General features: G+C 48.1%; 1 protein-coding gene across 1 annotated transcript; it reads right to left on the reverse strand.

The window, feature by feature from the left end:
* Nucleotides 1-728: 728 nt before the first annotated feature.
* On the reverse strand, nt 729-6,107 carry 18w (18 wheeler). Its single transcript, XM_017177531.3, has one exon. The coding sequence runs from the start codon at nt 5,712-5,714 to the stop codon at nt 1,569-1,571; it is 4,146 nt and encodes a 1,381-aa protein (XP_017033020.1). The 5' UTR covers nt 5,715-6,107; the 3' UTR covers nt 729-1,568.
* Nucleotides 6,108-16,358: the final 10,251 nt, after the last annotated feature.

The following is a 16,358-nucleotide window of genomic DNA, read 5'->3' on the forward strand; positions in this document are numbered from 1 at the left end:
TTAGCAAAATTGAAACGTTTGTAATATTAATTCGTTTATATAGTTGTTCGGCCATGCGTCTAAATTAAATAAATTTTATGGGCTTTGTTTCCTTCCCTTTTTGTTTTATTTATTTTACACATTTTTTTTTGTTGTTTTTCTTTTTGGATATTAGCTGATGATAGAGTTGCGGTCTGGCGATGCATGAAAATGGCGGGGGGGAAATGGCACGAAAATTATGCATTTGCAAATGGCGAGTTAAGCAAATGCGTGAAATACAATTTTCGCATTGGGCCGCAGTTTAATTTTGTTTTATAATTTCGCAAATAATAATTTACATAAACAAGTGTGTGAGAGAGGGTTGCGGCATATGCAAAGTGTTTGTTTGAGTGCGTTTTCCATTAATTTATTTATATATAATTATTTACAAGCAATTAACTGTGCGCCTGGCCCTTTGTTTAGTTATTTTTAGTTAACGTTTTCCATTGTAACCTTTGTGTTTTTTGCAAACACCAGCGCAATGCAATGCAAAATGCAAAATGAAACCAAATAAATTGGACTTTCCTTTGTGCAGCGTCCATGGTAACGATGTCAGTTGCATGTGTCACCCAGCAGGGATCCTTTGTAAAGTCATCCCGAGAGCTGTGCTTTAATTAATTCATTCCCCTTTTCCTAGTACCTGCAATAAAAAGTCCTGAAAGAAGGTGGAACCCACTCTGTACCCATCCCAGGTTGATTAAGAAGATGGATTTTTTAATGTTTCTTAATATTTTGTAATGTTTTTGCATTTTATTTCCTCGGATATATTCCTCTGGCTGGTTTTATGTAATTGTAATAATTAATTTAATAATACATTTGTCATTAAGTAAATTTAATTCAATTAATTTAGTTCCATCCTCTCTATACAGTACGATACATAAATACATTAAGTGCTCTAAATGCTGCTGCGATTTTTCTATATACATTTACCATAGGTTTATCATACTTCCAATTAGTTATTGTTTCGTGTAGCTTAGGATGATGAATGCGAACGAATGTGTGTGCTATCATTAGGTTAATTTAGGGCTTAGTTAACAATAGTTTAGTTTAGTTTTAGGTTTACGTTCTGTACGCCTGGCTAGAACTACTACATAGGCCTATGCATTACACATTAATTATAGTTAATTAATATATCACATTGAATTTGAAAGTGTTTTTGCAACATTTCTAGTAATTGTTTGTTTACGTTTACGGTAATTAGATTGTAATAATGTAGTCCTATATGCTCCTATACGAATGTGCGGGCGTGTCTCCGCCCCCGAGTGTGTGCTAACATCAACATCAACGACATGGGCAACACGTGAACACCAAAGGCAAAATGCACCGAAAAAAAAAACATCATATACTATATATAAATATCTGCTGGGCGCTGTGGCTGCTGTCCTCAAAGAAATGCCTACGAAAAGTCTTTTTGTTTTGGATGTGCGCGGTGTGTACGTTGTGTGCGTGTGCGAGTCCTGTTTTCGCTCAGTTCCTTATCCCTGTGCGCCAGCAAGCGACCAGCTTCAAGATGGCCGCTCCTGCGCACTAGATCCTGTTCGAGGCGGAGCTTACACCAGGAAGGCCTGGCCGTTCTTATTGGCTGACTCGCCACCAGCTGCCTGCTGCTGCTGCTGCTGGGCTGCGGCGGCCGAGGTGGAGGCCTGAGCCGTCGACTGCGTACTGGTGCTGGCCTGGCTCAGGCCGCTTCCGCTCCTCAGATGAACCGGAGCAGAGGTCACCACCGGCATGGGGATGGCCTGCTGGGGCATCGCCCGGAACTGCGGCTGGAGCAGACGCTGCTGTTGGTGCTGCTGCTGCTGTTGCTGTTGATGGAGACGCAACTGTTGCTGCTGCTGATGGTGCATCATGCCCGTGGGAATCATGGAGAGCGCCTCGTGCTGATCGTACGCACTGTACTCCGACTCGATGCTGTGGTAAATGTGCTCCGAGGGCGGGCGCATGGGCATGGGCATGGAATCCACAATGCGGGCGGCACCACCGGGACGCGTGGGTCGCGGCGAGGGGGTGGCAGTGGTCGCTGAGCTGTAGTTGGCCTCCATGTCCTCGGTGCAGTAGTAGGCTGGCGGCGGGGGAGCCTGGCGGAAGATCATACCCGGCGAGACGGGCTGCTTGAAGCGCTCGTGGTGATCCAGGGTGTAGTTGTTGCCTCGGGGCGACAGCTCAATGGGGATGGCGTAGCGGAGCTTCTCCCAGAAGTAGCGATCGCAGGTGAGCAGGCGATTGGAGGGCACCGACTTGAGGTATGGCGACAGCTCTGCCACGTCCTCTGCCTCGGCGGACACGCTTGTCTCCTCGATGATCACCAGCTTCTGGGCCAGGCCGCGCAGCGACTCGTGGAAGGCATTGCGGAACTCCACACGGTTCCACTCGGTGGCCAGCAGGTTGCGGGTAAGCACCAGGATGATCTTCCTGGAGGCGCGGGCACCCTCAACCAGCTGCAGATGCGAGGCCTGAGGCGGCAGATCGCGCTGCTGGATGCAAAGGCGGAACGGGGGACGACCGTGCTCCAGTTCGGCGGCAATGTTGCGGCACACGAACTCGTAGTCCTTCTCCGAATGCAGGATGATGGCGTCGTACAGCTTGCCGGCATCCTCGAAGCGGGGCTCGCAGACCCGGACTCCGTAGTGGGCGAAGAGCCACATGCGCACGCTCTCGCGGAACACGAAGACGATGATGAGGACGACCACCAGGAAGATCAGGACCAGCACAGCGGCCAACAGGGGCAGCCTATAGCCGCCAGCCAAATCCTGGGAAGAGCTGATATTGCTGGCACTGGCATCGAGCAGCTCCGAGCAATCGGGTCCGTTGGCCAGGTTGCCGATCAGCTCCAGCTCCCGCTTGATGCCGGCGTCCAGGCAGTAGATATCCTGGGCATCGCGCACCACCATGGCGTTGTCGGAGACGAACTGGGCCAGCTCACGCAGCTGCTGACAGCGGCAAGACCAGGCATTCCTGCCCAGAGTCAGACCCTGGAGGCTGTGGCGGTACTGCAGGTTGGGCAGCGAACTCAGACGGTTGTTGTCCAGGCGGAGCACCTCCAGGGAGACCAGGGGCTCGAAGGTGGCATTGGAAATGTGGGTGAGCATGTTGTTGTGCAGGTACAACTCCCGCAGCAGGCCCAGTGAGCGGAACTCGGTGCCCTCTAGGGTGGTCAGCTTGTTGTTCTCCAGGTGGAGCACGCGAAGATTGACCAGCTGGGCCAGGCTTCCGTTCTGCAGGGTCATCAGGTTGGAGGCGTTCAGGTAGAGGGCGCGCAGATTGCGACGACCCACCAGGTGACCCACCTCCAGCTCGGGCATATTGTTGCCGTCCAAGTAGAGGTCGCTCACGTCCAGGGGGATGCGGGAGGGAAGCGAGGCCAGATCCTGGCGGCCGCAGTCAACAATGTTGGTGGCCCAGGTGGCGTCGTGGAAGCAGCTGCAGTTTCCGGGGCAGATCACCTCGCACTCGCACTGCTCGTACTCGCAGCAGTGGCAGGTCGGCGGGCAGTGGCTCTCGTACTTGCACACAAAGTCGGAGGAGGACAGGGATGCCAGGGGCCTCAAAGGAGCGCTCCGGCTGTGCGGCATCAGGCACTCGATGTTGCCCAGGTCCACCACGTGGGGGTGCTGGCGCGTGGTCAGGTTGTTGATCCTCTGCAGCCACTCCATGGAGCAGTCGCACTCGAAGGGGTTGCCGCCAAGGTAGAATTCCGGCACCGGCTTCTCCGCCGAGACGGGCGCAACGCGGAGCGCGTTCAAGGAGATCTTGGAGAGCACGTTCGCGTAGAGATCAACGCGGGCCAGGCGAGTCTTGTCCACAAAGGTGTTGGCTTGGATCTGGCCGATGATATTGTTGTTGATAAACAGCAGCTCGATCGAGTTGGGCACCGACATGGCTCCGATCTCGGTGATGCGGTTGTGCGAGGCATCCAGCGTCGTCACCCGGATCTCCTCCTGCAGCTTGTAGTAGTTACCCAGGGCCTCGATGTAGTTGCCGTGGATGTCCAGCCACTTAAGGTTCGAGGGGATGAAGGCGTAGTCAAACCAAACCAGGTGATTCTCGGACAGATTCAGCCACAGCAGGGAAGCCAGCGTGGCGAAGATTCCGTTGATGTCGGTGAGGAAATTCTTGTCCAGACGGATCGCCTCGATCTCGCTGTTCTTGTCGAAGGCACCGCGCTCGATGCTCTGGATGCGGTTCTTGGCCAGGTTGAGCACACTCAGGCGTGGCAGATCCTGGAACATGCCCTTGGTGATGTTACCAATGCGGTTGTCGATCAGCCGCAGTCCCGTCAGCTGGTTGAGGTTGCGGAACGTGTTGTTGGGGAAGTCGGTGATCAGATTCTCGCCCAGATCTAGCGTCTTCAGCATGCTCAGATCTTGCACGGCCACCGGCACTTCGGTCAGCTGATTGGAGCTGAGATCCAGCTCCTTCAGATCGGAGCAGTTGCGGAAGGCCTGCATCTCCACGATGCTCACGAGGTTGTTGTTCAGCGTGAGCTTCGTCAGCACGTACAGGCCGTTGAAGATGCGGTTGTCCAGCGTGTGGAGTCGGTTTTCGGCCAGGTTGAGGGTGTGCAGGTTGTACAGTGGCAGGAAGGCTCCGTCTTCGATATGGCCGATGGAGTTGTTGCGCATATCGAGGATCTGCAGGAAGTACAGCTCCTTGAATGTCTTGGCCCCGATGCGGGTGAGCGCGTTGTTGGACAGATTCAGCACGATCAGGCGGATCAGGCCGGCGAAGGTGCTGTTGTCCACGTGATGGCTGGTCAGCTGGTTGCCACTCAGGTCCAGCACGAGCAGCTGCTCCAGGCGATGGAGCAATCCCTTGGGCAGATCGTACAGATCGTTGCCTTGCAGGTGAAGCTCTCGCAGCTCCTTGTTTCCGGCGAATGCCTCCGATGGCAGCGACTCCAAGTGGTTGTAGGAGATGTTCAGAACGCGCAGGGAACTCAGTCCAGCCAGGGCGTTGGGCGCCAAGGTGGTGATGTTGTTGTGCTGCAGGCTCAGGGTCTGGAGGCGCCGCAGCCGGGATGCTCCCCAGGCGTCGGGCAGGGATCGCAGCTCGTTGAAAGACACATCCAGCGTCTGCAGCTCGGAGCCCCCGCTGGCGGCTCCGTTGGCATTGCTCAGGGCAGAGCCCGCGCACAGCTTCTCGGAGAAGCCAAGGTACTCGGCGGAACGGATCCGGTTCTGGGTGAGATTGAGCAACTGGAGGCTAGGCATCGCGCACCAAACGCCCTCGGGCAGTTGGCGGATGTTGTTGTCGCCCAGATGCAGCTCGGTGAGCTCCTTGAGGCCCTGGAACGACTGCGAGTGCAGCTCCAGACTCTTCACCGGCCCCCACACTGCGTTGTGCGTCTCCAGTTGCAGCCGCTTGAGCGACATCATGCCCTCGAAGGCGCTGGCCGGGATGCGCTGCAGCTTGCAGGCCTCGATGCGCAGCTCCGCCAGTTTCTGGAGGTGCCGGAACATGCCGGGGGCCAGCTCACTGCCGTGCAGCAGATCCTCGCTGCACTGCAGCTCCAAGTGGCTGGCGGACTCGGCCAGCTGGAGGTCCAGAGGCGTGCCAGTCGCCTCCAGGGCGCGCACACTGCAGCGGATGTCCATGGTGCTGGAGCCGTACTCCCAAGTGCACTGCTGCGCATGCGCAATCACGACGAGGCAGGCGAGCAGGAGCAACAGGCGGGCGGCGCTGGACAGGAGCTCCATCTTGATGGCTACTCTTGTGTAGTTGTGTTAATTACTCTAGTTATCTTTTGGCTTTGGGGCTGTGCGGATTGGATTACGAGTTGGTCACTTTCTGGTTTTCATTTTTCGCTTTTCGATCGCTATACTGCTTTATTCACAATGTACCGTAATCCTGTGTTTGGCGGCGAGCAGCGACACTTAGCGATTTTCACTGTTGCTTTGCGTTGCGTTTCTACTTAAAGCGATTCTTATTCTTATTTTATTTCTCTGATTTCGTTTGGTTTCAACAAACACTTGCACGATTTCGTTCGACTTCGACTTCGACTGGCGCAGCGATTCGACTTGTTCGTTTTCGTTTCGGGAGCTCGTTTCCTCAAAACATGTTTACCGCCTCGCGCTTCAAATGAATCTGATTGCTGGAGTTGGTGAAGGCGACTCCGTTGGCTCGTTGAAAATGTGAAGCCACGACGACGCCGCCACGACGACGCAGCGCGACGCCGGCAGCGGCACACGGACGCACACACCGACACGTAGAACACACAGCAGGCAGCGAACAGAGCGCAGCGGCAGCAGACAGACAGCAGCGTGCATGTGAATGCACTCTCGCGCGCTCACATGCATGGCGACGCTGCTGCGCTGCCGCTCTCTCTGTTGCTGCCAGCATGGCGGGCATTGCATTTCCTGCCTCCATGTGTTCGCACACACACGAGAGAGAGAGCGGTGGAAACTAGGCTCTCTCGCTCTCGCCGAAAGTAGGGGAAATGTTGCACACACACATGAGGAGAGCCGGCAACACAACGCCAGCCTTAACCCTACGCGGGGCCAGGGCTCTCTCTGGATTTGAAACCATTCTGGGTTCATTCTCGGGGTTATTACTTATCAGCCAGCATCCGAGCGAATAAATTTAATCAGCTACGATGCCGGCGTCTTATTAGCAGCGCCACAAGTGGCTATTATTGCTGAATTCGCTAATCGGCTCCATTAGCTTGTCTCAAATACTCGCTAATCTGAGATAACTCACTTGCGACTGTGCTAAATCACAGCAGTTTGTAATTAACGCTAATAACTATAGCTATTTATGGCAGTTAGTTTTTATTAGGTCTCAGCAAACATTGTTTTAAATTTACTGAAAAAAAATGACTAATGAAAACTATAATAAAACGTTGACTAAAAATGTCTGGTAAACTTTATTTTATTTATTTTAAGTAATATAATTATTCTTTTCAAATGAAATATTTTTTAAATATTCATTGATTAATATTCAAATGGGGAAACATAGTTTCTTACTATTTTCAGAGACTACTTAGTATTAATATTCCCTTCTCTTAAGGACAAATATCCAGCGTAGGGTTAACTAACATAGAACCGGCAAACAGGCAACAGGCTGCTGCTGGCTGGCAACATTTGGCTCCCCTGCCCCAAAGCCCCTTTTAGCCACGAGTGGAAGCTCTCCGAGGAAGAGTCTCTGTTCGTGTTGCAGGGCGATGTGTGTTGCACATGTACCCCGACTCGTATAATGTGGGGATAGGATAGTGTATGTTTTGCTGCCTCGCCTTCAGCGTGTTGCATGCCACTGAGCTCTTAACAGCTGCTGATGTTGCTGCTGCTGCTGGTGCTGCTGTTGCAAGCTCTGTTAGTGGGGGCCTCGGCCACTTTCCCACTTTTTCTATTTGGCCGGAACACGCCAGCGCTAAGTGCGGTTCTCTGGAGTGTTTCGTTGCCATAAAATAGCCAGTCTATTGTCGTATGCTAAATATATTTTAGCAATATTTGACTGCCAGCATTTCTTGTTGACTCCGAGTGGGAGTTCGATATGCAGCGCCCGTTTTTCCATTAGTTTTTCCCATGTTTTCGGGGTGGTCCGGCGGAATTGGTTGATTTTTTGAGAATTGAAAATGCCGTTATGGGTTGTTTGCTTGTTTCGCCTTTTTATGTCGCCTCGGTTTTAAGTGGCAAAATTATTTCTTACATGCACATTTGGCACTCACAGAGCTTCGACTTGGAGTTCGAGTTCGGCGAAACTTGTTGCTGGTCTTTATGGCCATCGACGGGCTTCATCATAATTTTCAGGTTTATTTACTCGCTGCTACTGCACCGCCTGGCCATAAATATCGGCGCATATGAGTGTTGCATGTTGCAGCAGCAGTAGCTACAGTTTGAATGCCACTATTATATGCCAGGTCTCAGCTCCCAGAGGAACTGTCCAATAATGGGGAGAGGGAGCACTGCCATTCGGTGTCACTTGGGTTCGCTGCTCTAATTTCGCCGGTCTATCCCCATCACCTGACGACCGACCGACTAACCGACCGAGCGACTGGCTTTTTCGGCTGCCGACTTATGCCACTTAAAATTACATTAAAAAACTTTCCGCCAAGAGAAACAACAACTTACTGCCGCCCCTCGCTTCCCCAAAAAACAGCAAACTTTGCCCGGCTTTGCCACTCCGATGCTGCTGCTCCTGTTTGTACGTTTCAGTCGTGTTGCTCCTGTGGCTCCTGTTGCTGCGTTTTTGTCCCCGTTCCACTTCTTGTTTTTGCGGCGCTGCAAATATGAAACTTTTGTTACTTAATTATTTTGTTTGTTGTTCTTGTTAATGCTGCTGCCGGTGCTGGCTGCTACGGCTGCCTCTGTTGGTATATTGTTATTAATTAATTGAGTTACACTTGCTGCCGCTCTCTTTCTCTCTCTCTCTGTGTGGCCGTTGCTTCAGCAGTTCTTAGTGCCGCCTGCCTAGTGGTGCGAATATTTTATGAATTTTTAAATTTCATTAACTCGACATGTGCCGGCAACTTTGTAGCTGACTGTGTCATATGAGTGTCGTCGACCCTTTTCATGTCTTTGGCCAGAATGTGGCCGACATAACTAACTAAGTAATTGCCAAGTGTGGCGAAAATAATAGTAATGCCAAAAACAAACTGTTGACTCTTCTCATTACGTTGGCTTGCTAAATGAGTTTATGTTTATTGATGGCTGACCTGTCTCTCCGACTTTACAGGAATTTCGCGTACCTGCCCGACCGAAATTGTCTTTGGCAGAAAGAAGGCTTCCATAAAAGTGGCCTAATGTTTGTTTGCTGCAGCGCAGTGGCAGTTGCAGTGTTTGTGGCAGGGAAACAACAACCGCAGACGGCTGAGAGCGAGGCCAGCTTAAATATTATTCATACGGCGCGTTGGCCACGGCCAAAATCCTCATTGCAGCTTTCATTTCGACTCGCATAACTATGTCAAATTAGTGTCTGGCTGCCTGGATGCGCTGCTCCAACTTTCCCAGCGGCGTTTTCCCAAAAACTTTTCCGCTCCTCGGCTCCTTGGGAAATCGTATTCAAATGCCGGGGCCTGGCAGGCAGGCCGGCAGGCTGGCAGCAGCAACCGGGAGAAACAAAAACCATTTTAATTGAATTAGAAAATGGCAATGGGTCAGAAGCACGTTTGTAATGCATAATTTATGTTTGCGCACCGAGTTTGTTTTGTGATTTCAGTTATTTTCCATTTTGCTGCGCCGCCGCTATGCTGCTGCTGTTGCGAATCCAAATCCGAATGCAGCTCCGATTTTTAGGCCAAAATTTTCATAATCTTTTGGTGAAATAGAAAATTGCCGTAGCGCAGTAGTGGTCCCCCGCCGACCCGCCAGTTATGAATATCATTGCGGCAGCAGCTTAAATGAATGAACTGAGGCTCGGAGCCTCCATCAATGGAGATATGTGTGGGGATTATGGGTATATGCTTGGCTATATCCAACTATATGGTCGAGTGGAAAGTGCGTGTGACAGCCATTGGATGCTGCAACTCCTCCGTGGAGGAGTCATCCGGCTGGCAGCTGTCAGGCGCACTTGCATTACATTATTGCCGCCTCCACGTCGGTTAAACTGGGCAACAAATTGCATTTTTCCGACTCTGCACATATCTGGAATACCTGCTCAGTAATTTTCTTCTGTGTCGGACTTAATTTAACGAAATGTAGTGAGGTCTTCCGTGAACAGGAAGCTCCCTGTTAAAGGAATTTAAAAAATTCAAGCGAATTATTTGAGATTAAATATTTATTTAAATAATATTTCCCTTGAAAATTTCCCAATAAAAAAATGGTATTCAATAATTTTGTGTCTGAAAAGTGAAGGTTTTGTTTATTTATTCACCAAGTGCTTACTGTACCAATCAACTTTTATTTATTCACATATTATACATTCCATTTTTGAATTTACTTTATTTCCCTTCTCCCTTTCATTTCATATTTCCCTTCAAGGAGACATTCTTCACTAATTTATTTTAGGCAAACATAGATTTTATCTTACGTATCAGTAATAATCTTGGGCGATGCAATCATTTGCCTGTCCGCTTGGCATTCCTGAATCTACAAAATTCTTGTTCGATAGTGTGATTTGCTATTGCCGATGCCTTCGTTGTTGTTTTGTGTGTGTGTCTCGGGCTCAGGACTCATTTGATATGCGGGCTCAGTAATGCGCCCACACGTCGATGCTGAAACAATGCCAGGCATTTTTATATGCCATGCGATATTTTATAAAATACGTACGTATTTATATACCCATCGGTGGTGGCGGCAGCGGAATATATTGTGAGTAACGAGCGGGATGCCGACGACCGCTCAAGTGCATCTTAAAGATACTTTTGCTGCATTGTGCTCGGCGGCCGCTTAGCTTCGCCGGAGTGCCGCACAGTGGAGTGGAGTGGCGTCTTCAAAGGCCGCCTATTGTGGCCACAACCCCCCTGTTTTACCGATCTGTGTAGGGGTTGATATATGAGCTTTAATGTGCATTAACTCTTGCGCCATATTTCTCCGCTCCTTGGGGCGGAGAATGGGGTTAATTACGCGTTTACGGCTCTGTGGCTGCGGAGAATCTTGGCCGCAAATATTTATTGGTCGGTTTGATTTATGCGCCCAGAGCCATGTGTCTTTCTCACTTAGAAAACGTATGGCCACGTTTTTAGCTACCTGCTTGAGTGGAGATTTGGGTTGGCAATGTTGAGAATAAAAATTCCATCAAATTCCTTTCGATTGGTTTTTACTGAAGTTGTGTTTAGAGTATGCCAGTGACATCTCAACTTAATGGTAATTATTAATTGGAATCTTGCTTTTAAAATAAACTTGAAATATTATGCGAATTTAATTAAATATATTTTAAATATAAATCTCTATATAGTTACTGTTTTTTTAGGTGCATTCACCTCGAAAGCATTTCACCAAAAACCCAAGCCAAAAAGATTTGCATACCAAGCCATATTTATCCAACTTCCTAACTACTTATGAGTAATTTAAATATTTTTATAATTTTATAAACCGAAAGCCCAAAAATCACTGAGTTGGCGGAAAAAAAGACCAATTCACGTTGCTCAGCCAAAATGCCACAGAGCACAACCCATAATCATGGCTAAACATAAAAAACCAGCCAGACAATTCTAATTGTCAGCCTCTTTCGGCGTTTTGTGCTAAAGATTTCATTTCATTCCGTTTCGTTTCGTTTTCGGGGTCGCAATTTTTCAGCATTTTGCTAATACCCACTTTAGAGGGCCCCCAAAAAAAGACACAAAAAAATAACAGCAAAAAAATAAAATAAGCGATCGATGCTGAGTAGAGGTTTACGCCGATGGTTAAAGGCATCGGCGGCGGCGTAGAGGTCAAAATGACTCGGCGGCGGCGGCGTAGTAGTCAGAAAGAACCGGCGGCGGCGGCGCGTCAAATAAGGCAAAAAGGCCATTTTAATGAGTTATTTATTTTTTTTTAAGTTTTATAAAGAACAATGACACTGAAGGCCGCGCTGAAGCTGCGCCGATGCCGCACCAGCGGCGCGCCGCGGCGCGCCGTTATTTTCATAATTTGGCGGCGGCGCGTCAAATAAGGCAAAAATCGGCGGCGGCGGCGGCGTGGCGCGGCGGCGTATATGTCTAATGCTGAGCTGATTCAAAGGGGTTCAGCGGCTCGAGCAGAACCCTTCATTAGGCACACGAACGATCTTCGGCGACTCATGTTTATAAATTGGTCTATAATTTCGATTTATTTGTACAGCTTACAGGGCAACCTGGAACTTGTGAGCTGTTGCTGCAGTTCGCAGGAATTTTACGGGGGACGCAAAACTGTTTTTACAGGCCCAACTAATTGCCAAAAATCTGTGGAAAAATGGTAAAAGTAAAAACATTTTTCAGCATCTAAAAAAAACACACGAGATCGCTTGTTGTTTAAGCAAACAGTTTAGAATGGGCTGCCTAAGCCTCAACTAAGCCCACAATTTCAAAGGGTCTATCGCCAAGACACTCTAGCAGGTAGCCGCATCTGAGAGATACTCTTGCCTTGGGTATCTCTCAGTTGCGGATCTCTCTCGCTCGCTCTCTCGGGAGGGGAAATGCCACCAATACCTATGAAAACCACTCTCTGCCCTTACCAATACTAAGATATTAAAATGTTCTCCGCTCTCTGGCTCTCTCAAAAAGCATCCATCCTTTTCGATCTTTCAGATATTGTATCTTTTCTCTCCCTCGCTCGATTTCCGCTGCGATCTTCGGTTTGCTTGTGTGCGTGCTCTGCCCACCAACACAATCACACTTGGTCTCTCTTGCGGCTCTTTGGGGAGAGAGTTCCATATCTCCAGGAACTCTCAGTTTGCTGTCATTGACACTCTCTGCTCAGCGGCAGGTTTTCCGTTTTCTGTTTCAGCAATTATGTATCTTGTATCTGTAACTCGCTTGTTGTGTATCTGTTGGCTGAATAGCCTCAAATGCCTGACATTTTACACTATCGCCAGCGATTTGCAGCATTTCTGACTCGATTTGGAATGATTTCCGCGGACCAAATATATTAGATAATTATTTTTGATGTGTTTAAATATTTATTGGGTTTATTTTTGGGGGGTTAAACCTTTATTAATTATTAACTTTAAGTATAAATATCTAGTTTGGTAGGGATTGTATGGGAAATGTAATCAGCAGATTTTTTTTAGAAATTTGTAAAAGAAAAAATCTTGAATAATTACATTTCAATCAATAAATTTTAAATTTTATTCAAAAATTCTTGCTTTTTTGTTGTGCCTTTTATGTACTTCTTTATTTTGTTTTAATCGAAATCTTCGATTAGTTGTCTTCCTTTCTGCGGCTTGGGTTTCTGTTGAAGACTCAGCTGAGGATCAGCTTAGGATCGCTGAGTCTGATTGAGACAATATCGCAAAATAACGCCACATGTGAAATTCGATCGCCGGGATATGCAGGTATTTGTGGAAAATTTAGTTGCTTGTGTCGCCGTTTATTGCCATTCTGCTTAACTTGTTTTACCACACGGACAGCGCACAAAACGCTCTCATTTGGCCACAGCCACAGAGCCGCCGCAGAGCTTGATGGCAATTGTTGTTGTATTTCGTATTTTGTATTTTGTATTTTCCGTTTTTACAACGTATTTTTTCTTCCGACGCCAGAGTCTTTTGGCTTAAATGAAACTAAATGAGCCAGTAATCAAGTTGTGTTCAAAGAGTCGCCTCCACACACTCAACTCTCCCCGCCAGCCACCGTCGCCTTTTGTGGTATTTTCGTTTCGCCTTTTTCTCAATTTTTTTGTTGTTGCCGTTTTATTTTTTTTAATATGTTTCTTGTGGTTTACAGCAAATTTCACACTTGGTGTCTGGCGAGAGTGGGAAGTACGAGTGCAAGTATCGCTCCCAGCTCCAGCTCCAGTTCCTCCAGTCCCATTCCAGCAGAGTTGGCGAGGCGTAGACGCCACAAAGAGGCCAGACAACCGGGGCTGATTGATTTTTTAATATCGAGCAGGGGCTGCAGGGCGGTGGGATCATTGTGATCGGGTTTTTCAAAGGCCGAAGACCGCACCCAGCCAGTTGACAGGAGAATCTTATGTAAACTGGATCCGCATCGGAATTGAATGGCGAGCACTAATCACCCGCTGCCTGCCAGCTTTTACTTTGCATTCAACGCGTTTCATTTAAAGAAATAAAGCTTATATTAACGATCTTATGTAAACTGAATCACTGGATAAACACCAATAACAATAAGGAGACTTTGATATAAATAAAATGAGTTGTTTTTAGTTCAAAGAATTCTGAGAGTTTATTAAAGATACTTTGCTTAAGATACTTTCATATACGAAGTTTCTTGAATATTTCTTGAGAAAAAAAAGGTAATTTATTGATTTTCCTCGGTGTACGTGATTTTTTCTGGGTGCATTCTTCTCGGTAGCCAGCCAGATTTATTCATTGGCCACGATCCACACGCTTTCACTATCAATCTCCGCAAGTTGCTGGGTCTTGGCCATCTCTCCTTCTCTCTTGACAATTTCATTTCAATATTTTCGTTACACTTGAGGGCGATCATCGCTACCGCTGGGAATCCGGCAGATGAGCTGAGGAGCTGTGGAGTTGGAGGCGGACCCCGTCCTGGCCACTTCACATATATTGTACAATAAATATTATTCATCTCTCCCGGGTTTCGCTTTGTTTTTGGACCACTCGAAGCCCACTTCCAGCTCCCGTCCATGACTTAATTAAGAGCTGCACGTTTATTGTGCTTACCTGCGTAGTTTTGTTTCCAGCTCACTTGAATGGCACAGTTTTGTGGCTGTGTGTGTCTCTGGGCCTCTGTTTTTTATTAACTTTATTGAGGCTGTGGCTATGACTCTCGCTATAGCTTTTGTTTTGTTTGGCCGACGCGCTCGCTTTTCCCAGAGCTTGTTTTTGTTGAAACGTCATCGTAAATTGCAATTAATTTCAACGGCTTCGGGCCGGCGACAGATGATGGCTCATAATTTCAGCCTGCAGGTAGGTGTTTCATTAAATTCGGCCTTGAGAGGCTGCGACTCGCTCATGTTTTCAATTATTTTCACACCTTGGAAAACAACAGCCGCAGAGTGCAAAATATAATATACGAAAAATGAAAGAGAACTCCACTTAAAATTATGCCAATCACGAATCGCCCGCCGCCTGCCTTTGTTTTCGAGCGCACTTCACACAGTCGCGGCTTGGTGCTTTTTTTGAAAAGTACAAGTATTTGAATATATCACCGCCATACTTGCCGAATCATTCATCTATTTCTGGCCCATTCGGGGCTATTTTTGGGAGCCCCGAAATATTGGACCAATTACCATTTTATCAAGGCGGCCATACAAACCTTTCGAGTCTCTGTGCATTTTAGAGGCACTATCTATCGCCATGGGCAGCCATTGGAAAGCCATAAAACAGCGCCACATGCGTTAGTTGAGTGCCGCTTGGCCCGGAGTTAATTTTAGCCTTTTACGACCCCGCCAAATGTCAATTGATATGAAATTTCTGTCTTTACAGCTGTTTTGGACGCGGGCCGCGGCTCACTCGCGTGTGAGCCAACGTCAACGCCTACCTGTATCTGCATCTGCAAGGCAGTAAGTGTAAATGTATCTGTATCTGTATCTGTATCCCTTGCCGCTGCAGGGGCAGGGCGGCCAAATGCAATTGGCCATTGCCATAAAAAACACTTTGTGAAAGAGTTTACCCCGTTAGTGGCGGCCTGAATGTGTGTGTGTGAGTGTGCGGTTGGACCTTTTTTATGCATCGTCGAGCAGAAAGTGTTGCATTTATCTGCAGCAGAAACCCGCCTTCTAGAGCATAGTGCACATAAAGAAATATATTATAATTGACATGGTAAAATATTTCCTTTTTTAATAAATACTTATTTAAATAAAATCATCTAAAGCGATCTTAAAAGTTCTAAATTATAAACTACTTTCCTAGCCAAGTCCCTTTTATGATTCACCTTTCCATTAACTTAAATTTTCCTTTTCTGCCTTACCAAACCAGAGAAGAGTCTTTAATGCCGGCTCCCAAGGGACATTTGCATATCGGACCGCATCAGCTCAGGCCTCCTCCGCGACCGCTCAGTGTAGCTGGGAGAAATTACAATAACCGCAGCATAAAAAAGGATATGCCCCGACTTGCTTTCAGACTTTGTACTTCTAAGCCGTGCCTCTGCTTTTATTATCGCCGGCAACTCAAGGGACTGAGGAACCGAGAACCCAGAGCCGAGAGGAGGACACATAAAAACACACACACACTCCAGGAGAAACACAAAAAAACTGGTAGCCTAGGAGGCCATTAGACATAAAACGAAGTCGGGTAAGTGCAAGCTATCGCAAGGATAGCTGCAGATACGGGAGTGCTGCCGGAGAAGGTGCTACCACTAAAAGTTGACCCAAATTTTATCATCAATGTGACAGAAAGTGGCGATTAGATGATGCCTTTTATGTGCTTGTCTTGGTCTGGATGCTCCCCATTGCGGTCTTGCGCCGACAAAGGTACCCTATGCCACTGTGCGGGCTCTGATCGGTTGGTCCGCCGATATGAATGGGTTTTCCCGGGCTCTTAGCCCATAAAGCGTCGCTGATATCTTAATTTTCCGCCTCTATCTGGGCCACTTGAGAGGGAGCAGCTGGCGCTGCACTTGTTTGGATTTCCACGCCGCACATCCGGCTCGCCGAGGAGTTTTCCCAGTCCAACTTGTCGTCTGGCAGGCGCCAGTTGCAGTTGCAGTTGCATCCTGTGCGTCGCGGGCCCTTGAGATGTTTGCCATACCGAGATGCCCTCCTGGTCTTGGGCCCGCTCTTGGGTCCCTTCGGCGATGCGGAAAATCACAGGCAGCGAGACATTTGATTTCTGTTTGCTGTCCCAGCTCAAACTAGCCGTGAAATGTC

This window comes from Drosophila kikkawai, chromosome 2R (genome assembly GCF_030179895.1).
Source record: "Drosophila kikkawai strain 14028-0561.14 chromosome 2R, DkikHiC1v2, whole genome shotgun sequence".
Classification (NCBI taxonomy): Eukaryota; Metazoa; Arthropoda; class Insecta; order Diptera; family Drosophilidae; genus Drosophila; species Drosophila kikkawai.

Bases quoted from the DNA above. Each gene is read 5' to 3' on its own strand.
- 18w (XM_017177531.3), bottom strand. From the start codon at position 5,714: ATGGAGCTCCTGTCCAGCGCCGCCCGCCTGTTGCTCCTGCTCGCCTGC.